The 24,292-nt window shown below is 41.5% G+C and overlaps 1 protein-coding gene across 1 annotated transcript in view; it reads right to left on the bottom strand.

The window, feature by feature from the left end:
• Positions 1–24,292, bottom strand: part of RAD50 (RAD50 double strand break repair protein) — a 917,823-nt gene that overhangs the window by 65,693 nt on the left and 827,838 nt on the right. The window contains exons 21-22 of the mRNA XM_053719284.1: positions 9,789–9,874; positions 9,466–9,608 (exon numbers count right to left, since the gene is read on the bottom strand). Of these exons, the coding sequence (XP_053575259.1) occupies positions 9,466–9,608; positions 9,789–9,874 (229 nt within the window). The remainder of the gene's footprint in view (positions 1–9,465; positions 9,609–9,788; positions 9,875–24,292) is intronic.

Consider the following 24,292-nt stretch of genomic DNA (forward strand, 5'->3'; position numbering starts at 1 on the left):
GGTTTATTTTTGGCCTTGAAAGACCTATCCTGAGGAAGGGCATGGCCCTTACCCCCAGTGATATCAGAGATAATCTCTTTCAAGTCAGGGCCAAACAGCGTTTTCCCCTTGAAAGGAATGTTAAGTAGTTTGTTCTTGGAAGACGCATCCGCTGACCAAGATTTCAACCAAAGCGCTCTGCGCGCCACAATAGCAAACCCAGAATTTTTCGCCGCTAACCTAGCCAATTGCAAAGTGGCGTCTAGGGTGAAAGAATTAGCCAATTTGAGAGCACGGATTCTGTCCATAATCTCCTCATAAGGAGGAGAATCACTATCGATCGCCTTTACTAGTTCATCGAACCAGAAACACGCGGCTGTAGTGACAGGGACAATGCATGAAATTGGTTGTAGAAGGTAACCTTGCTGAACAAACATCTTTTTAAGCAAACCTTCTAATTTTTTATCCATAGGATCTTTGAAAGCACAACTATCTTCTATGGGTATAGTGGTGCGTTTGTTTAAAGTAGAAACCGCTCCCTCGACCTTGGGGACTGTCTGCCATAAGTCCTTTCTGGGGTCGACCATAGGAAACAATTTTTTAAATATGGGGGGAGGGACGAAAGGTATACCGGGCCTTTCCCATTCTTTATTTACAATGTCCGCCACCCGCTTGGGTATAGGAAAAGCTTCTGGGAGCCCCGGGACCTCTAGGAACTTGTCCATTTTACATAGTTTCTCTGGGATGATCAAATTCTCACAATCATCCAGAGTGGATAATACCTCCTTAAGCAGAGCGCGGAGATGTTCCAACTTAAATTTAAATGTAATCACATCGGGTTCAGCTTGTTGAGAAATTTTCCCTGAATCTGAAATTTCTCCCTCAGACAAAACCTCCCTGGCCCCCTCAGACTGGTGTAGGGGCATTTCAGAACCATTATCATCAGCGTCCTCATGCTCTTCAGTATCTAAAACAGAGCAGTCGCGCTTACGCTGATAAGTGGGCATTTTGGCTAAAATGTTTTTGATAGAATTATCCATTACAGCCGTTAATTGTTGCATAGTAAGGAGTATTGGCGCGCTAGATGTACTAGGGGCCTCCTGAGTGGGCAAGACTCGTGTAGACGAAGGAGGGAATGATGCAGTACCATGCTTACTCCCCTCACTTGAGGAATCATCTTGGGCATCATTTTCAGTGTCACATAAATCACATTTATTTAAATGAGAAGGAACCCTGGCTTCCCCACATTCAGAACACAGTCTATCTGGTAGTTCAGACATGTTAAACAGGCATAAACTTGATAACAAAGAACAAAAAACGTTTTAAAATAAAACCGTTACTGTCACTTTAAATTTTAAACTGAACACACTTTATTACTGCAATTGCGAAAAAGTATGAAGGAATTGTTCAAAATTCACCAAAATTTCACCACAGTGTCTTAAAGCCTTAAAAGTATTGCACACCAAATTTGGAAGCTTTAACCCTTAAAATAACGGAACCGGAGCCGTTTTTAACTTTAACCCCTTTACAGTCCCTGGTATCTGCTTTGCTGAGACCCAACCAAGCCCAAAGGGGAATACGATACCAAATGATGCCTTCAGAAAGTCTTTTCTATGTATCAGAGCTCCTCACACATGCGACTGCATGTCATGCCTCTCAAAAACAAGTGCGCAATACCGGCGCGAAAATGAGGCTCTGCCTATGATTAGGGAAAGCCCCTAAAGAATAAGGTGTCTAAAACAGTGCCTGCCGATATTATTTTACCAAAATACCCAGATTAAATGATTCCTCAAGGCTAAATATGTGTAATATATGAATCGATTTAGCCCAGAAAAAGTCTACAGTCTTAATAAGCCCTTGTGAAGCCCTTATTTACTTTCTGAATAAACATGGCTTACCGGATCCCATAGGGAAAATGACAGCTTCCAGCATTACATCGTCTTGTTAGAATGTGTCATACCTCAAGCAGCAAAAGACTGCTCACTGTTCCCCCAACTGAAGTTAATTCCTCTCAACAGTCCTGTGTGGAACAGCCATGGATTTTAGTAACGGTTGCTAAAATCATTTTCCTCTTACAAACAGAAATCTTCATCTCTTTTCTGTTTCAGAGTAAATAGTACATACCAGCACTATTTTAAAATAACAAACTCTTGATTGAATAATAAAAACTACAGTTAAACACTAAAAAACTCTAAGCCATCTCCGTGGAGATGTTGCCTGTACAACGGCAAAGAGAATGACTGGGGTAGGCGGAGCCTAGGAGGGATCATGTGACCAGCTTTGCTGGGCTCTTTGCCATTTCCTGTTGGGGAAGAGAATATCCCACAAGTAAGGATGACGCCGTGGACCGGACACACCTATGTTGGAGAAAACAACTGCGCATCTGAGGCGCGAAAATTGCCCCCCCCCCACCTCACTCGATGTCTGTGGGGCCTTAAAGAAACACATTAAAGCGTTTCAAGCTAGCCATGAGGGTTACAAAACCTTAAATAAGCCAAATGAACCTCCAACAGTCCCTCAAAAAACGTTTTCCAATACTCCTAATAAAAATGTTAGCCTTCTTAACCAAATAAGTGTCAACCAGGATTAATTTAGCCCTTATGCAAGCTGGTAATTCCACACTAAGTCTCTGAATACAGCTTACCCTTCCCCTCATGGGGATACTGTCAGCCTTTTCTTGAAATATCACAATGTTTCTAGAAAAAAAAATGACTGAACATACCTCAGTGCAGCATAGCATGCAAACCGTTCCCCAACTGAAGTTTCCTATACTCCTCAGCCTCTATGGGAACAGCAGTGGATCTTAGTTACAAAATGCTAAGATCATCATCCTCCATGCAGAAATCTTCATCTCGTTTCTGCTTGAGAGTAAATAGTACACACCGGTACCATTTAAAATAACAAACTCTTGCTTGAGAAAATAAAAAACAGAATTTATGTTTACCTGATAAATTACTTTCTCCAACGGTGTGTCCGGTCCACGGCGTCATCCTTACTTGTGGGATATTCTCTTCCCCAACAGGAAATGGCAAAGAGCCCAGCAAAGCTGGTCACATGATCCCTCCTAGGCTCCGCCTACCCCAGTCATTCGACCGACGTTAAGGAGGAATATTTGCATAGGAGAAACCATATGTTACCGTGGTGACTGTAGTTAAAGAAAATAAATTATCAGACCTGATTAAAAAAACCAGGGCGGGCCGTGGACCGGACACACCGTTGGAGAAAGTAATTTATCAGGTAAACATAAATTCTGTTTTCTCCAACATAGGTGTGTCCGGTCCACGGCGTCATCCTTACTTGTGGGAACCAATACCAAAGCTTTAGGACACGGATGAAGGGAGGGAGCAAATCAGGTCACCTAAATGGAAGGCACCACGGCTTGCAAAACCTTTCTCCCAAAAATAGCCTCAGAAGAAGCAAAAGTATCAAATTTGTAAAATTTAGAAAAAGTGTGCAGTGAAGACCAAGTCGCTGCCTTACATATCTGATCAACAGAAGCCTCGTTCTTGAAGGCCCATGTGGAAGCCACAGCCCTAGTGGAGTGAGCTGTGATTCTTTCAGGAGGCTGCCGTCCGGCAGTCTCATAAGCCAATCGGATAATGCTTTTAATCCAGAAGGAGAGAGAGGTAGAAGTTGCTTTTTGACCTCTCCGTTTACCAGAATAAACAACAAACAAAGACAAAGTTTGTCTGAAATCCTTAGTAGCTGCTAAGTAAAATTTGAGAGCACGAACTACATCCAAGTTGTGCAACAAACGTTCCTTCTTTGAAACTGGATTAGGACACAAAGAAGGCACAACTATCTCCTGGTTAATGTTTTTGTTAGAAACAACTTTTGGAAGAAAACCAGGTTTAGTACGCAAAACCACCTTATCCGCATGGAACTCCAGATAAGGAGAAGAACACTGCAGAGCAGATAATTCTGAAACTCTTCTAGCAGAAGAAATTGCAACCAAAAACAAAACTTTCCAAGATAATAACTTAATATCAACGGAATGTAAGGGTTCAAACGGAACCCCCTGAAGAACTGAAAGAACTAGGTTGAGACTCCAAGGAGGAGTCAAAATTTTGTAAACAGGCTTGATTCTAACCAGAGCCTGAACAAAGGCTAGAACATCTGGCACAGCTGCCAGCTTTTTGTGAAGTAACACAGACAAGGCAGAAATCTGTCCCATCAAGGAACTTGCAGATAATCCTTTTTCCAATCCTTCTCGAAGGAAGGATAGACTCTTAGGAATCTTAACCTTGTCCCAAGGGAATCCTGCAGATTCACACCAACAGATATACCAAATGATGTGGTAATTTTTCTGGTTACAGGCTTTCAGGCCTGAACAAGAGTATTAATAACAGAATCTGAGAACCCTCGCTTTGATAAGATCAAGCGTTCAATCTCCAAGCAGTCAGCTGGAGTGGGTCGAACGGACCTAGGACAAGAAGGTCTCGTCTCAAAGGTAGCTTCCATGGTGGAGCCGATGACATATTCACCAGATCTGCATACCAAGTCCTGCGTGGCCACGCAGGAGCTATCAAAATCACCGACGCCCTCTCCTGATTGATCCTGGCTACCAGCCTGGGGATGAGAGGAAACGGCGGGAACACATAAGCTAGTTTGAAGGTCCAAGGTGCTACTAGTGCATCCACTAGAGCCGCCTTGGGATCCCTGGATCTGTACCCGTAGTAAGGAACTCTGAAGTTCTGACGAGAGGCCATCAGATCCATGTCTGGAATGCCCCACGGTTGAGTGACTTGGGCAAAGATTTCCGGATGGAGTTCCCACTCCCCCGGATGCAATGTCTGACGACTCAGAAAATCCGCTTCCCAATTTTCCACTCCTGGGATGTGGATAGCAGACAGGTGGCAGGAGTGAGACTCCGCCCATAGAATGATTTTGGTCACTTCTTCCATCGCTAGGGAACTCCTTGTTCCCCCCTGATGGTTGATGTATGAACTTGGCCCTCGCTAGCTGAGGCCAAGCTTTGAGAGCATTGAATATCGCTCTCAGTTCCAGAATATTTATCGGTAGAAGAGATTCTACCCGAGACCAAAGACCCTGAGCTTTCAGGGATCCCCAGACCGCGCCCCAGCCCATCAGACTGGCGTCGGTCGTGACAATGACCCACTCTGGTCTGCGGAAGGTCATCCCTTGTGACAGGTTGTCCAGGGACAGCCACCAACGGAATGAGTCTCTGGTCCTCTGATTTACTTGTATCTTCGGAGACAAGTCTGAATAGTCCCCATTCCACTGACTGAGCATGAACAGTTGTAATGGTCTTAGATGAATGCGCACAAAAGGAACTATGTCCATTGCCGCTACCATCAAACCTATCACTTCCATGCACTGCGCTATGGAAGGAAGAGGAACGGAATGAAGTATCCGACAAGAGTCTAGAAGTTTTGTTTTTCTGGCTTCTGTCAGAAAAATCCTCATTTCTAAGGAGTCTATTATAGTTCCCAAGAAGGGAACCCTCGTTGACGGAGATAGAGAACTCTTTTCCACGTTCACTTTCCATCCGTGAGATCTGAGAAAGGCCAGGACAATGTCCGTGTGAGCCTTTACTTGAGGAAGGGACGACGCTCGATCAGAATGTCGTCCAAGTAAGGTACTACAGCAATGCCCCTTGGTCTTAGCACCGCCAGAAGGGACCCTAGTACCTATGAGAAAATCCTAGGAGCAGTGGCTAATCCGAAAGAAAACGCCACGAACTGGAAATGCTTGTCCAGGAATGCAAACCTTAGGAACCGATGATGTTCCTTGTGGATAGGAATATGTAGATACGCATCCTTGAAATCCACCTTGGTCATGAATTGACCTTCCTGGATGGAAGGAAGAAGTGTTCGAATGGTTTCCATCTTGAACGATGGAACCTTGAGAAACTTGTTCAAGATCTTGAGATCTAAGATTGGTCTGAACGTTCCCTCTTTTTTGGGAACTATGAACAGATTGGAGTAGAACCCCATCCCTTGTTCTCCTAATGGAACAGGATGAATCACTCCCATTTTTAGCAGGTCTTCTACCCAATGTAAGAATGCCTGTCTTCTTATGTGGTCTGAAGACAACTGAGACCTGTGGAACCTCCCCCTTGGAGGAAGCCCCTTGAACTCCAGAGAATAACCTTGGGAGACTATTTCTAGCGCCCAAGGATCCAGAACATCTCTTGCCCCAGCCTGAGCGAAGAGAGAGAGTCTGCCCCCCACCAGATCCGGTCCCGGATCGGGGGCCCGCATTTCATGCTGTCTTGGTAGCAGTGGCAGGTTTCCTGGCCTGCTTTCCTTTGTTCCAGCCTTGCATAGGTCTCCAGGCTGGATTGGCTTGAGAAGTATTACCTTCCTGCTTAGAGGACGTAGCCCTTGGGGCTGATCCGTTTCTGCGAAAGGGACGAAACTTAGGTTTATTTTATTATTTTATTATCCTGAGGAAGGGCGTGGCCCTTGCCCCCAGTGATATCAGAGATAATCTCTTTCAAGTCAGGGCCAAAGAGTGTTTTCCCCTTGAAAGGAATGTCAAGCAATTTGTTCTTGGAAGACGCATCCGCTGCCCAAGATTTTAACCAAAGCGCTCTGCGCCACAATAGCAAACCCAGAATTTTTTCGCCGCTAACCTAGCCAATTGCAAGGTGGCGTCTAGGGTGAAAGAATTAGCCAATTTAAGAGCACGAATTCTGTCCATAATCTCCTCATAAGAAGAAGAATTACTAATAATCGCCTTTCCTAGCTCATCAAACTAGAAACACGCGGCTGCAGTGACAGGGACAATGCATGCAATTGGTTGTAGAAGGGAACCTTGCTGAACAAACATCTTTAGCAGACCTTCTAATTTTTTATCCATAGGATCTTGGAAAGCACAACTATCTTCTATGGGTATAGTGGCGCGCTTGTGTAGAGTAGAAACCGCCCCCTCGACCTTGGGGACTGTCTGCCATCAGTCCTTTCTGGGGTCGACTATAGGAAAACAATTTTATAAATATGGGGGGAGGTACTAAAGGTATACCGGGCCTGTCCCATTCTTTACTAACAATGTACGCCACCCGCTTGGATATAGGAAAAGCTTCGGGGGGCCCCGGGGCCTCTAAGAACTTTTCCATTTTACATAGTGGTTCTGGAATGACCAGATAATCACAATCATCCAAATTGGATAACACCTCCTTAAGCAGAGCGCGGAGATGTTCCAACTTAAATTTAAAATTAATCACATCAGGTTCAGCTTGTTGAGAAATGTTTCCTGAATCTGAAATTTCTCCCTCAGACAAAACCTCCCTGGCCCCCTCAGACTGGTGTAGGGGCCCTTCAGAAACCATATCATCAGCGTTCTCATGCTCTACAGAATTTTCTAAAACAGAGCAGTCGCGCTTTCGCTGATAAGTGGGCATATTGGCTAAAATGTTTTTGATAGAATTATCCATTACAGCCGTTAAATGTTGCATAGTAAGGAGTATTGGCGCACTAGATGTACTAGGGGCCTCCTGTATGGGCAAGACTGGTGTAGACGAAGTAGGGGATGATGCAGTACCATGCTTACTCCCCTCACTTGAGGAATCATCTTGGGCATCATTTTTACTAAATTTTTTTATGACATAAAATACATATAGTTAAATGAGAAGGAACCTTGGTTTCCCCACAGTCAGAACACAATCTATCTGGTAGTTCAGACATGTTAAACAGGCATAAACTTGATAACAAAGCACAAAAAACGTTTTAAAATAAAACCGTTACTGTCACTTTAAATTTTAAACTAAACACACTTTATTACTGCAATTGCGAAAAAGTATGAAGGAATTGTTCAAAATTCACCAAAATTTCACCACAGTGTCTTAAAGCCTTAAAAGTATTGCACACCAAATTTGGAAGCTTTAACCCTTAAAATAACGGAACCGGAGCCGTTTTTATATTTAACCCCTTTACAGTCCCTGGAATCTGCTTTGCTGAGACCCAACCAAGCCCAAAGGGGAATACGATACCAAATGATGCCTTCAGAAAGACTTTTCTATGTATCAGAGCTCCACACACATGCAGCTGCATGCCATGCTGTCCTCAAAAACAAGTGCGCCATACCGGCGCGAAAATGAGGCTCTGACTATGATTAGGGAAAGCCCCTAAAGAATAAGGTGTCAAAAACAGTGCCTGCCGATATAATCATATCAAAATACCCAGAATAAATGATTCCTCAAGGCTAAATATGTGTTAATAATGAATCGATTTAGCCCAGAAAAAGTCTACAGCCTTAATAAGCCCTTGTGAAGCCCTTATTTACTATCTTAATAAAAATGGCTTACCGGATCCCATAGGGAAAATGACAGCTTCCAGCATTACATCGTCTTGTTAGAATGTGTCATACCTCAAGCAGTAAGAGACTGCACACTGTTCCCCCAACTGAAGTTAATTGCTCTCAACAGTCCTGTGTGGAACAGCCATGGATTTTAGTTACGGTGCTAAAATCATTTTCCTCATACAAACAGAAATCTTCATCTCTTTTCTGTTTCTGAGTAAATAGTACATACCAGCACTATTTTAAAATAACAAACTCTTGATTGAATAATAAAAACTACAGTTAAACACTAAAAAACTCTAAGCCATCTCCGTGGAGATGTTGCCTGTACAACGGCAAAGAGAATGACTGGGGTAGGCGGAGCCTAGGAGGGATCATGTGACCAGCTTTGCTGGGCTCTTTGCCATTTCCTGTTGGGGAAGAGAATATCCCACAAGTAAGGATGACGCCGTGGACCGGACACACCTATGTTGGAGAAACTAACATTTTTGTCACCACAATCACTTTACCCTTCCTTATTGCTTAGAGCCGGCAAAGAGAATGACTGGGGGGTGGAGTTAGGGGAGGAGCTATATAGACAGCTCTGCTGTGGGTGCTCTCTTTGCCACTTCCTGTTGGGAAGGAGAATATACCACAAGTATTGGATGAATCCGTGGACTCGATACATCTTGCAAGAAAAAAGGTCTTTAGAGAATGTTTAAAGGAGGAGAGGTTAGGGGAAAGACTGACATTATAACATTTTCTTCAATCTCTTGGTAATCTTTGTTGGCTGGGGAGCTAGCTGAACACATTGGGTCAGCCAATGACAATCTTGAGCTTATGTTTTTAACAACTGATACTAAAAGAACAAAACAAATTAGAAAAAAAGTCAGTTGGAAAGTTGTTTAAAATTGTATGCTCTGTCTGAATCATGAAAGTCTAACTTTGACTTTACTGTCCCTTCAGTCACATTGTTCCCCTGTAATTCTATGTACACAGAATCGACTCCTTCAAGAAGCTCAATGAATAGAAGATTGTTTGGAGTAGAATAGCTCTGCAAAAGGACATAAGCGTGAGGAGGGAGGGACAAGCAGTAAAAATTAAAGTGAAACCTATAATGTTATTGTTTTAGTTAAATAAAAATATTGCCTTAAGTTCATGTCCCAATAATTTTGGATATAACTAGAAAACTAGTCTGAATAGTTATTCTAAAAATGAAATCTTTATGTAGAAAATCTAAATTACCTTCTGACCGGCGCTGCAACGTCCCCTCATGTCCAAAGCAGTATCACCTTTTATCATCACTACTCGATAGTTGTATGTTCTCCTTTTATCAGCAGCAGTGGCACCTTCATCTGCATCTGAACGAATCTCTATGTATTCAATATCTGAAAAAATATCATTAGAAAGGTCAGAAGAGCATATCTGTATTAAAGAAATGACCTTCCATTGCATATTTGTAGGAAAGAAAAAGCTAATTACTTTTACTAAATATATATTTAGAGACTGTGATTCTTTACTTTTAATAGTAAACACACATGCAAGTACAAAAAAAAAAAGTAAAATACCTTGTCCTCGGTAAGTGCTCCGCCAAAGGTCACGGATAATTTTATTTATTTCTTCCATTTTCATGCTATGGAATTTCATTATAGCCCTGCAAGGCAACACAATATACTGAGTAAATAGATTACGCATTCTAGGATTACTGTGCAACTAGATTAGACACAAAATATGAGCAATTCAATAAACTTTTACCATCCTGACTAATTATTCACTTTCATTGCTGTACTAGCTATGAGTATCTAGTAGTCAGTTCTGAATTGGTTGCACCTACAGACACGCAATACAAGTAGTAGTAGCTTGTATTATCATACAAGTAGTAGTAGGATGTATTACCATACAAGTAGTAGTAGCCTGTATTACCATACAAGTAGTAGTAGTCTGTATTACCATACAAGTAGAAGTCTATATTACCATACAAGTAGTAGTAGTAGCCTGTATTACCATACAAGTAGTAGTAGTAGCCTGTATAACCATACAAGGAGTAGTAGCTTGTATTACCATACAAGTTAAGTCTGTATTACCATACAAGTAGTAGTAGCCTGTATTACCATACAAGGAGTAGTACCCTGTATTACAATACAAGTAGTAGTAGCCTGTATTACCATACAAGTAGTAGTAGCAGGATGTATTCTCACAAACAAAAGACAGTTTGGAGCACCAAAAAACGAGTGAAAAACAAAAATTCTTTATTTATAACAATAGGGTTACATAACCCCAGGGTAAGAGTGTATAAACAATAAAACGAAAAAACAGAGAACAAAAAGGCTGACCGGTTTCGGCGTGTGCCTTAATCCTAGCCTGCTTAAAAGTGTTAGTAAAATTCACAGCTTAAAAACCCACCTCTGTGTTTCAATTGGGTGTGAAATTCACACCTTTCTAATGGTTGACCAATGTTCAACTTCCTAATTTATCAGGCACCTGTGTTGCCTACTGACATCACTAATGTTATTAGGTGTGGCGAAGTCTGTGCAGCCCTCTTAAAGTTTTAACTGTAAACTTTCCTTTGCCGACACACAGACCGCACAAAAGTGCCCATCGTCACATCTAATTTACTGCTGAAACAAATTGTAGTTGTATTTAATTAGACTTATAGCTTATATAAGCAAAATTTGCATTTATCTTTTCCCATTTTTATATCAACATATCTCCGTGTATGTAATGCTGTCTAATATCTTACGTATCTTGAACGTTACAACATCTTAGAATAGAAAAAGTTGTGGGACCTGAGACTGCCTGGGTCTGATAATGCCCACTATCCCTTTGTGTACAAACTTTCATAGCAAAAAAAAAGGGATTTGATTACAGCTGTTCGAGGATGCGTGTGTATTTGTTTACATGAGTGACGTATGAATCACACCTCTAGTTCCGCCCTATAGGCTTGCATGCCCCATCGCTTCCACAGCACTAATCCGCCTTCCACTTTAATAGTATATGTGGAGGAGGTGTGTTAGCGGTACCCCTGTCCTTTTGTTAGATGGTTTCTCGAAAGTAACCTCACAAAGTGAAGAGCCCTCACTCAATAAATGTACGTTTAACCCTAATAGATGCGGCTGAATAGCTCTATCTATATAGTGTGCGTCTGCTGCGCTAAGGGGGAGGGGGGAGGGGTGCATTATTACAATCGTGTGGGCATTGTTCTACAACTAGTTAGATATCAAGTACTGAAATATATATTTTGATTGGGTTATCCTTTGTTGTGTGCATTTATAATTAATGTAGTTTATATTTATAGACTTTTTAAATTTTTAAGTGCTGATTAGAAATTGTTTGTGTAGTACGAAATTATGAGGGAATTACTACAGCTACCAAAAATTAATTAAATCGAATTCTGAGTTCAGGCCCTCTGGAGACCTGGTTCTCAACCTAAAAATCCAGAAGGCCTCCCTTTCTCCCAGTTTCCGTGTTCTATCCAGTCCTCTATTCTGTACAGGGACCTTCTCTATGATAGTCCACGAAAAGTACCTGGGATCTTTTTGGTGTATCACGGAAAAGTGATTGATCAGAGGCGTTTTTAATTCACCTGCTCTTATATCAGCCAGATGTTCCTTTATTCTAACTCGTGCCTCCCTGGTCGTTAGACCTACATATTGGAGGGCACAATGTGTGCATGATATTAGATATACCACGAAATTTGACCGGCAGTTTAGGCACAGTCTCTTCTGGAAAGTTTCATCTGTGACTAGAGACCTAAATGAATCCCCCACTACCACTCTTTCACATGCCTTGCAGGAAAGATAATTGCATCTAAATGTACCATTAAGTCTCAGCCAGGTTGAGCCACTGGTCTCTTCCTGCTTCAGTCTAGTGGGGGCTATTATGTTACCAATCGTACGATTCCTTTTGTAAGCAAATCGTATGCCTTCATTCACTGTATCTTTTAATGCATCATCAGCCGAGAGTAGTTGATAATTACTTTTGATTATCTGGCATATCTGATGGTACTGTCGTGAATAATCAGTTATGAACATAATTTTGTTACCCTCTTTTAGTTGTTCCCACTCTCTCCTATCCTGCTTCCTGTTCCCATTGCTGTTTTTTGGCCTTCTTTTAGATTGTTCAAGTAACTTGGCCCTGTCCATTCTTCTGACCAAATTTCTTTCCTTAGTAACTATCGACTTTTGGTAACCTCTTTCTAACAACCTAGTCGTGAGCTCATCCGCTTGTTCTTCGTATATACGCTGACTAGTACAATTTCTTCTTAAGCGGATAAACTGCCCTCTTGCTACCCCTTTAAAAACCTTCTTTGGATGGCAGCTGGTTGCATGTAGGAGTGAGTTACCTGAGATCGGTTTTCGATAGGTTTCAGTCCTAATTTTCTGACCTGTCTGGCCCTTCAGTGTGATGTCTAAAAAGTTAACTGTGTGTTCCTGAACATCTGAAGTAAAACTGATCCCTGCCGTGTTTTGGTTGAGACCCTTAATAAACTCTTCCAGATCTTCTCTCGATCCCTTCCAGATGAACAACAGGTCGTCTATGAACCGTCTATACCACACTATCTCCTGTCTGAAGGGGTTTCGCCCCCCAAAGACATGGGAGAGCTCCCACCAACCCATAAATAGGTTGGCGTACGAGGGGGCAAACTTGGCCCCCATAGCCGTCCCACGCCTCTGGAGAAAGAACTCCCCCTCAAACAGGAAATAGTTGTGGGTGAGAAGGAACCTAGTGACTCTTAAAACATATGCAATAAATGCCCGGTTCCCCGTGTACCATCTGGAGAGGAAGAATTCTAAAGCCTCAAGTCCCTTCTCGTGGGGTATAGTGGAATAGAGAGACTTGACATCAACAGTTAACCAATAATAATTGCTTTGCCAAGTTACGTCAGTGAGTAAATTCAGGACATGTTTTGTGTCAGCTAAAAAGCTCCAAAGGGTGTTTACCATTGGCTGTAGAATGTCATCCAGCCATTCTGAAAGATGTTCAGTAAGTGAGCCGATTCCGCTGACAATTGGTCTCCCCTGGACATTATCAGTAGACTTGTGTACTTTCGGAAGGTGATTAAACACCGGTATAGCCGGATCCTGTACCAGTAGATACATTTTGGTTTCCTGATCAATAAAGCCCAGGTCTACCCCATCATCCACCAAGGAGACCAGTTGTCGCTGGAATGACCTAGTAGGATCCTGTTGTAGTGTTTCATAATCTGATTCTGTTCTCAGCTGCCTCCACGCTTCTTGGACAAATTTGGTTCTATCCTGAACCACAATGGCTCCGCCCTTATCAGCAGATCTTATCACCAAACCCTTGTTAACTTTCAAGCTATTTAGAGCTTCCTTCTGTCTGCGCGTTATATTGGATTCCTGTCCCCTTTGTGTGGTATATTGCAGCTTGACCAGATCGCTTTCTACTCTCTTTTGGAATTTCTCCAAGAGGGGACCCCTACTTTGTAGGGGGTAAAATGAAGATTTGCTCTTTAATTTTGGAGTCCTTAGGCTCCTGGCCCCTTCCTCTTCTAACTCCCCTTGGAGAGATTCCAAGATTCTAACGTCACAGAGTTCTTGGAAATTCATACAAACCCCACTCTCTATCTCATTGTCTATGGACCGTGGACTCTCATCTGATTCGTGGTACTCCCTTGTTTCTGACTTGAAATGCTTCTTAAGGGTCATGTTACGTATCATTTTATTAACGTCCAAAAGGGTCTTAAATAGGTTAAAGTCCATGGTTGGTACAAAGGTTAAACCTAAGCTGAGTACCTCCAATTCCGATTTATTTAATACATGACTTGACAAATTGATAACATTTAGTCCCTGTAGTTTCCCCTCTTTCGTCCTCTTCTTTGGGGGTATCTTCTTTGTTCCCTCGGTTGTTGGTAGTGTTCTAGAGTGTCTCTTCCCCCCCCTTCTGATGTTCTTGGGGGTAACTGAAAAACCTGCTCGATCTGGGCTCTTTCCGTGTCCCCTGGAGGCCCTTGGCTTATTCTAGGTTGTATCTGTTCTTCCCTGTAGTGTGAAGTAGTTGGTACTGGGCCCTGCCCTTTGTTTTTCAGGATCTGGGGGAGCCGATTCGAACCCTCCTTCGGTCTTATCGTGGCTTCCGGTGCTGCTAAATCCTCTCCTGAGGAGGAGCCATCATCCCAGGATTCCCCCTCACTTTCTTGAAAATTCACTCGTCTGTCTCTATTGGCCCTTGATCTGTTGCCCCTTCTGCCCCTGTTGTAAAAAGGGGTTTGTTTGTTTTGTTCCTTTCTTAGGGCAAAACGATCCCTTCTGTTCCAGACGTAGACTCTATTTAGATTGTAGTCTTGTAAGTCACGTAAATATTTCGTGCGTTTAGCCTCTAATAATACAGATTTGGCTTCTGCCAACACTTTTTGCAGAGTGGCATCAAATTTCAAGAAGCTTGGTTCCTCACTTCTCTTGTTAAGTTCGTCCTGTAATTCCTTAATTTTGGTGCCAAGATCCTCAATGGCCTTTACCTTAAATTCACAAATCAATTTCATTAACTTGTAAGAACACTGTGTTAAATGTTCATTCCATCTCTCAATAAAAGATTTGTCATCTGTGATGAAAGTAGGAAACTTATTCAATCTCAGGCCTCTAGGTACCAGGCCTAGCTCAAGATATTTATTCAGGGTGTTCACGTCCCATCTTAATTGATCTTCCTTTATTAGGAGGAATTCTACTATCCCAGCTTGGATACTCACCAGCATCACAAGAATATCAACAACACCACTTGGATACAGGAGAAAGATTAATCTAAACAGGACTGTGGTGAGTTTCTTTGCAATATAATCAAAAGTGATATTACTTGACTGCATTGGAGAGTTTCATATTCATATACACATGTCATTTTCATTCGAATTTGGCTATAGTCAGGGGAGATTGGGGTGACCCACTGACATAGCAAATTTATGAACTTTTGTTTGTTCAATCAAGCTGGCGGTGCAATTGTGATTTATTATTTTTACATATGAAATTACACACTCCGTACACACCCAACCAAGCATCCCCCACTTCTCACTAGCAGGATGTATTACCATACAAGTAGTAGTAGCCTGTATTACCATACAAGTAGTAGTAGTAGGATGTATTACCATACAAGTAGTAGTAGCCTGTATTACCATACAAAGAGTAGTGGCCTGTATTACCATACAAGTAGTAGTAGCCTGTATTACCATACAAGGAGTAGTAGCCTGTATTACCATACAAGGAGTAGTAGTAGCCTGTATTACCATACAAGTAGTAGCAGCCTGTATTACCATACAAGTAGTAGCAGTAGTAGGATGTATTACCATACAAGCAGTAGTAGGATGTATTACCATACAATAAATGGTAGCCTGTATTACCATACAAGGAGTAGTAGCCTGTATTACCATACAAGTAGTAGTAGCCTGTATTACCATACAAGTAGTAGTAGCCTGTATTACCATACAAGTAGTAGTAGCCTGTATTACCATACAAGTAGTAGTATCAGCAGCCTGTATTACCATACAAGTAGAAGAAGTCTGTATTACCATACAACAGAAGTCTATATTACCATACAAGTAGTAGTAGCCTATATTACCATACAAAGAGTAGTAGCCTGTATTACCATACAAGTAGTAGTAGTCTGTATTATCATACAAGGAGTAGTACCCTGTATTACCATACAAGGAGTAGTAGCCTGTATTACCATACAAGGAGTAGTACCCTGTATTACCATACAAGGAGTAGTAGCCTGTATTACCATACAAGGAGTAGTAGCCTGTATTACCATACAAGGAGTAGTAGCCTGTATTACCATACAAGTAGTAGTAGCCTGTATTACCATACAAGGAGTAGTAGCCTGTATTACCATACAAGTAGTAGTAGCCTGTATTACCATACAAGTAGTAGTAGTAGGAGGATGTATTACCATACAAGCAGTAGTAGGATGTATTACCATACAATTAATTGTAGCCTGTATTACTATACAAGTAGTAGTAGTCTGTATTACCATACAAGAAGTAGTAGCCTGTATTACCATACAAGGAGTAGTAGCCTGTATTACCATACAAGTAGTAGTAGCAGCCTGTATTACCATACAAGTAGTTCAGTGTCCCTTTAAGCTAATTTTTGGTTCAGCCCCAGGGCAGCACTTTACTGGTGTGTGCATTTAGCCACCAATCAGCAAGCATCACCTAGGTTGTGAACCAATAATGGGCCGGCTTCTAAACTTACATTTTTGCTTTACAAATAAAGATAGCAAGAGAATGAAGACAAATTGATAATAGGTGTAAATTAGAAAGTTGCTTAAAACTGCATGCTCTATCTGAATCATGAAAGAAAAATGTGGGTTCAGTGTCCCTTTAAGGTCTCTTTTTAGTTTCCAATCTTTTTCTGCTAGCAGTATACCCAAACACCCAACCAGAAGTAAGTCTTCAACAATCACTGTATGCCACCTGTATAACCAGACCTCAGACCAGACATCAACAACATGCCAGCTGTATGCCCAAACATCATTTGTCAGACCAAGTGCATTCTCCATGTATACCCAAATATCAACCCTCAGACTAACTACATAACTACTGCAGCCCCCACATATAGCTAAAGAAACACACTCACAAACATAGGTTCACACACAGATAATTAGGCACACACAGTCAGTAGAGCATTTCATAGAGCATAATTTTTACATTCCGATATTTTTCTATTCGGATATTTTTTGATTTTTTGACACTCCATTTTTGCACAACTTTTTATTTTTATTTTAATTTTTTATATACTTTTTCAATTTTCCACTTTTTTCACCTCTATTTTTTCTTCAACACACCTATATTTGGCTTTTTTCACTATTTTATTTGCAAAATACACACGGGGACCAACTACACATAATTGGATTTATTGGACATCAACCAGAATATTGAATTTGGGACTATACCGTTTGGACTTCTGGGCAACCGTTAAGACATTTATTTGAATGCAATTTATTTAAATGTGATATACTTGGATGTTAACTATTGCTATTTATGTAAGTTCCATATCCAACTTGGATTCAACAACATTTTTACAGTCTAGGTGCACCTAGTTTTTTAGGCTGACCCGTTTGGGCGGGCATTAAGTATATGGTTTTTATTATAATATACACCATTTTACTATATTTGGAAGGTTTTAAGGCATTAGATAACGTGAGTTATCACCACATAGAGTTTTATTATTGGTTATTTATTTGTATGTACAGATTTTTAATAAATTAAGTTTGTTCTATACCTCCTCTTAGGCGCTTGAATATTTTGGCTAGTGTGAATAATTTTAGGGTGAGCTACAACACCCTTATATTTGAGCGACAGAAGCAGGTTATTCTAAGCGCTTGAACTCCTCCCTCTGTAACTTGTTTTCCTATCATTACAACACTCATGACTCTGATATAGAGCAGTAATCCATCCTACTCCCCTCCATTTTGTTTTTGGGCATTATATACAAAGTACATTTTTCTATTCTATAATAATTCTTTAGTATTTATTTTTAAACACTTAGGGCTAGATTACGAGTGAAGCACAAACGTTTGTGTGCACAAGAGAAGGTTTTATTGTGGGTGTTTGTGCTCGTTGGTTTTACTGCTGGTATTACGATTTGAATGTAAATACGATCACTTAAGCACAATTGTGATTTATGCTAGAATGATTACAGAGACTTCAGAGCTCTGGTTAACTGTTTTGCGAAAAAAAAAGTTGCACAAAACACATGAAAAATACAATACAAAGTACAACACCCATAATAGAACATCTAATAAAAATTATTCACAAAAAATATTGCACACAAAAGTTATAAGGGCTCAAAGATATGAGATCTGGGCATGCAAAGGGCTTAAACATTAAGGTACATATACATGTCTAAATGTATATGTGTATATATGTATATATATATATATATATATATATATTAAATTATGCTTACCTGATAATTTTCTTTTCTTCTGACGGGGAGAGTCAACAGCTGCATTCATTACTTTTGGGAATTCAGAACCTGGCCACCAGGAGGAGGCAAATACACCCCAGCCAAAGGCTTAAATACCTCCCCCACTTCCAAGGAACAGTAGTAGAAATATTTGGGTGAAAAAGGTGCCAGAAGAAAAAATGGCCGCCCCATATAAAAACGTGGGCGGGGAGCTGTGGACTCTCCCCGTCAGAAGAAAAGAAAATTATCAGGTAGGCATAATTTAAGTTTTTCTTCTTAAAAGGGGATAGTCCACAGCTGCATACATTACTTTTGGGAAAACAATACCCAAGCTATAGAGGATACTAAATGCAAAAAAAGGGTGGGTAGACGAGGCAACCCATTCGGAGGGAACCACAGCCTGAAATTACCCAACACCTGACAAAAACAACTGCTTTACCAGAAACAGAAGGGTAAAACCTGAAAGGACCAGGTAACTTGCCCATCAGTTAAAACCAGCAAAGCCCTAGGTAGAGACCGCTCAGCAGTAGATTCCACTGAGCACAAAGCCTCTGAGGAGACAAATCCCGCAGGCTCCAAGACCACACTTAAACTTACCCCCGACCTGAGGGAAGGGAACCTCCACATACCCCCTGAAGGGAAGAGGAAGAAGAAGAACTCAACAGAGATCTAAAGACCAACAAGCTAAGGTAAAAGGAACCCTAGCTGAACTCCAATCGCAAACCAAGGTTGCAATAGGACAAAAACTCAGAGAACAAACTCCAACGACCGAACAAAGAGACAGGAGGAAGAAAACCCTAGCAATAAAAGAGATAGGTTATATCTGTCTGGTCAATGTGGAAAATGAGCTCACCTTTAAAACATTCTCCCAAAAAATGTTAAAAATACTAAATACAAAATTAAGGTGGCGCAAAATAGAATTGCTATTCCCCAGTTTCTAGTTACAAATGGAAAAAACATAATTTATGTAAGAACTTACTTGATAAATTAATTTCTTTCATATTGGCAAGAGTCCATGAGCTAGTGACGTATGGGATATACAATCTTACCAGGAGGGGCAAAGCTTCCCAACCCTCAAAATGCCTATAAATACACCCCTCACCACACCCACAATTCAGTTTAACTAATAGCCAAGTAGTGGGGTGATAGAAAAAGGAGTAAAAAGCATCAAAAAAAGGAACTGGAAATATAATTGTGCTTTATACAAAAAAACATAACCACCATAAAAAGGGTGGGTCTCATGGACTCTTGCCAATATGAAAGAAATGAATTTATCGGGTAAGTTCATACATAAATTATGTTTTCTTTCATGTAATTGGCAAGAGTCCATGAGCTAGTGACATATGGGATATTAATACCCAAGATGTGGAACTCTACAGAAGAGTCACTAGAGAGGGAGGGATAAAAATAAGAACAGCCATTTTCCACTGAAAAAAATAAATCCACATCCAAAAAAATAAGTTTTTCTCATAATTGAAAAGAAAAAAACTTAAAACATAAGCAGAGGAATCAAACTGAAACAGCTGCCTGAAAAACCTTTCTACCAAAAACTGCTTCCGAAGAGGCAAATACATCAAAACGGTAGAATTTAGTAAATGTATGCAAAGAAGACCAAGTTGCTGCTTTGCAAATCTGATCAACTGAAGCTTCATTTTTAAAAGCCCATGAAGTGGAAACTGATCTAGTAGAATGAGCTGTGATTCTCTGAGGCGGGGCCTGACCAGACTCCAAATAAACCCGATGAATAAAAAGCTTTAACCAGGATGCCAAGGAAATGACAGAAGTTTTCTGACCTTTCCTAGGACCAGAAAAGACAACAAATAGACTAGAATTCTTCCTGAAATCTTTAGTAGCTTCAACATAATATTTCAAAGCTCTTACAACATCCAGAGAATGTAATGATCTCTCCAAAGAATTCTTAGGATTAGGACACAAAGAGGGAACAACAATTTCCCTATTAATGTTATTAGAATTCACAACTTTAGGTAAAAAAATTAAATGAAGTCGGGGCGGAGCTTAGCCATGCTGGAAAATGGCTGTGTGAGAGGATAGCTCCCAGGCCCATACCACCTAAGCCCGGTATATAAAATTAGCCAAAGACCTTTTACTATTATACAGTGAATCCTTACACACAGCAGAAGCGAGGGGACCGATCAAACCGCAGAGGGGAACAGCTGATCCTGAGAAACACCACAGGAAGCCAGCGGGCCGACTTCCCGTACTTAGGCCGCAGGTGGTGTGATCGTAGGAGACCGGGAGCAACCATCCTAAAGTCCGGGCAAAACAACAAGCCCACACACAGCAACAGCCACGTTTTAGCCGACCGGACACGGCAGAGAGCCGACGCAAAAGCGGCACGTAAGTCACAGGTCCCCGGGGGTGCAAAAAATCCGCGCACAACCACGCGGTGAAATCAACATAATAATAAAGCGCCATACCACCAGCCAAAGGGCCCACAACATAAGCGCATAAGAGCCCAGACATCTGGTATAACAAACCACAACAAATAATTAGATAATAAACGCAGCAGCAGCACAAAAAGGGAAAGAGCAGGAACAGGAGTGCTGAATATTGACAGAAAACGGAAAAGGGGCCTAAGTTTATCACAGAGACACTATAAGTTATACGAAAATAAGCTGTATCCTAGCACTAATCACTGCAAGAGACTGCATAGAACAACAGCAGCTACCACAGACCCTAAACTCTGCCAAGAGGGATATTTTTCACACAGGTGAACAGAACTCACAAGACCAAAACTATTACTGCTTGCACAATAGTAAATACATAGCTAACACCAGAGATATAGCGCACCCAGATCCAGAGGGGAGAATATCTAAGAAAATACAAAGAAAGTGCTTCACAATAACTTGGTGGCTTTATTACTACTGTTATACACCCCTAAACCAGATATACCCACGCTGGGGACACAAAAGCTGAGACTGACACATAACTAATAAGGCCTGCCCCCTACTCCACTGCATTAAATCTTAAAAATATGCCAGCACGCAAACAAGGCAAATCTGATGGTGTTACAAATACAAAAATGCTGCAGCAATATTTAAAACCTTTAGAACCGCAGACTCCTATAGCTACATCTAACCCAAAAGCCCCTGCACCAGCAGAGGACATGCAAGCAACGCCATCACATCCAACGCACTCTCCTGGCCTCACAAAAGAAGATTTAAAACCTCTATGCACTAAAGATGATGTAAAAGAGATCATGTCAGAAGTTAAAACCTGGTATACTGAACTGAAACGTGATCTGACAAGGGTGACTCAAAGAGTAACAAACTTAGAAGAGAGCCACAATACAACACATAATGATATTGAACACATATCACGTTTGGCATACGAACAAGAGGAAACTATACACCAACTTTGGGAGAAAGTGGAGGACCTAGATAACAGAGGTAGGAGGAACAACCTCCGGATACGGGGCATCTCTGAAACTATACAACCAGCGGCCCTGGAGGGCTGCCTACAAGATCTGTTCCGGACCCTTAAAGGGGACAGTGGCGCACCTGAGGTCCCAATAGAGAGAGCTCACCGAGCCCTAAGAGCCAAACCCCCACCTAAAGCACCACCCAGGGACGTCATTCTCAAACTCCTGCATTTTAAAGACAAAGAAGATATACTCAAATATGCCAGACAAAAACAGGACTTTACACACGCGGGCAACCGCATACAGATTTTTGCTGACCTGAGCCCAACAACTCTGCAAAAAAGAAGAGATCTCAGCTATATTACCATTGCTCTAAGATCACAGAGGATACCCTATAGGTGGGGATTTCCAGTCAGCATCATCGCTACAAGGGACGGCACCACTGCGGTGTATAAAACCAGGGAAGACCTACCACACTTCTGCGAAACCCTAGGGATTAACATCCCACACCCAGAGCATACAGATGAAGAAAATGTGACAACTCCAAGAACACACATCAGATCCTCGTCACCCTCAGAGAGAAAGTCAAGGACAGAAACTGAAAAAAGAACCAGCGTGCCGAGCGCGTGCCCACACTTAATGGAACCCTGCAAGCAATCAGATAAAGGGCACGCGTCGGCATGTAGGGACTCATAATGGTCAAAAATGGCTACAGGTCGTATATTCTATATTAATGTTTGAATTATCGGGCTTAGGGGTGGGGATATAGCCCTATCTTGTTATTTCATTTCAATTTGTTATTACTGTTTGTTGATTGATACTGTTGCCCTGTTGTTAATTCATTGTTGCATTGCAAGTTAACCTCATACCAATTTATTTTAGGTTCACCTGTGGCACCAACTGAGCTTCCTTTCACCGCACCTTAACCACATAGACGCAACAACTCTGCTTACACGAACTGCCGAACTCTCATTTCCACGACGTAAACGCATCTAAATACCAGACTTGGACCCGACTACAGGTACACATTACAAAAAGGTACTATACACCCCACATACACAGACGAAAGCCACCACATAGAATTGACCCACACACCTCAGATAGGTGGGAAGAATAACATGACAGACCAGAGAAACACACAGGGGCAACCCCTCTCACTAGTATCTATAAACGCCAAGGGCCTTAACAGCCCTGAGAAAAGGTCAATAGCGTTCCACCAACTGCATAAAACCAAAGGGGATATACTCTTTATACAAGAGACACACTTTAAAAAGGGGAGGGAACCCAAGTACATGAACAACCAATATAAGACCTCCTTCCTGGCCTCGGGGCCAAATAAGAAAGGAGGAGTAGGTATATTCCTCAAAAACACTGTACTTTTCCAACCGAAACATGTCATCAAAGATACCAAAGGAACATATCTGATAGTGACAGGGCTCCTCTTCAACACGTATGTCACGCTGGTTAATATCTACCTACCCAATCAGGGACAGCACCTAGTTTTTAGACAGGTCACACAGTTACTACTGGAACATATGAAAGGGGTGTTGTTCATTGCGGGCGACTTTAACCTGCCACTAGACCCCTCGCGAGACACATCGACAGGGAGGACAAGCACACTGATGAAAGTCATAAAATCCATTAACTCCCAACTGCAACTGCTAAAGATACATGACATCTGGAGAACAGAGCACCCAGACGCCTCAGACTTCACATTCTACTCACACCCACACCATACTTACACTAGAATTGACTACATAGTGACAGACCAGATAGGATTGACTATGGTGGAAAAAGCTGAAATTTTACCAATAACATGGTCTGATCACGCACCAGTAAAGTGCATGATCAAATGGCCAAGCATACCACCACATCCCTTTATGTGGAGGCTTGACGAAACTGCTCTAGCTAACCCATTAATCCAGATGGACATTGATGAAACACTAGGACATTTCTTCAGGGAAAACACACCCTCAGACACATCAACGGCAACGACATGGGAAGCACACAAATGTGTAATCAGGGGGGAATTCATCAAACACAAAGCGAGAAAAATAAAAAATGACAGACAGTTCGTGAACTCTACTCTCTCTCAAATAGGATACTGGGAAACACAACACAAACAACACCCGACCTCCACAATCTATCTAAAAAATTTAACCAAAGCCAGGCATGAGCTTAACAACCACTACATCAGGGAATACCAACACAAAGCTGTAATACTACAACAAAAATACTTTGATGTAAATAACAAATCAGGGTCCTCACTTGCCAAGGCATTAAAACGCCAGCAACTAACAACCCATGTGCACGAATTAGCGGATACAACGGGAGACATGCACAGAGACAGTATACAAATATCGGAGACATTCAGACAGTACTACGAAAAACTATACAACATACACAATGACTGTGACCTACGAGAGATAGACAACTATCTGGAAGGGGTGACCCTACCCACTCTTGACACAGAAAGCGCCGGGGCTTTAGATGTACCAATTACAAAAGATGAAATTGCAGCCGCCATTAAGTCCATGCCAAACGGCAAGAGCCCAGGACCAGACGGTCTGGGTATTAAATACTATAAAACCTTTATACACCATCTAATATCACCACTAATATCTCTATTTAACTCATTACTAAAGGAGGGGGTTTTTCCAGACAACATGTTAGAGGCTTATATCACAGTCTTGCCTAAACCAGGCAAAAACCCAAATAAACCAGAAAATTTTCGCCCCATTTCTCTCTTAAACTGTGATATTAAAATATTTGT

This window comes from Bombina bombina, chromosome 6 (genome assembly GCF_027579735.1).
Source record: "Bombina bombina isolate aBomBom1 chromosome 6, aBomBom1.pri, whole genome shotgun sequence".
In the NCBI taxonomy this organism is placed as follows: Eukaryota; Metazoa; Chordata; class Amphibia; order Anura; family Bombinatoridae; genus Bombina; species Bombina bombina.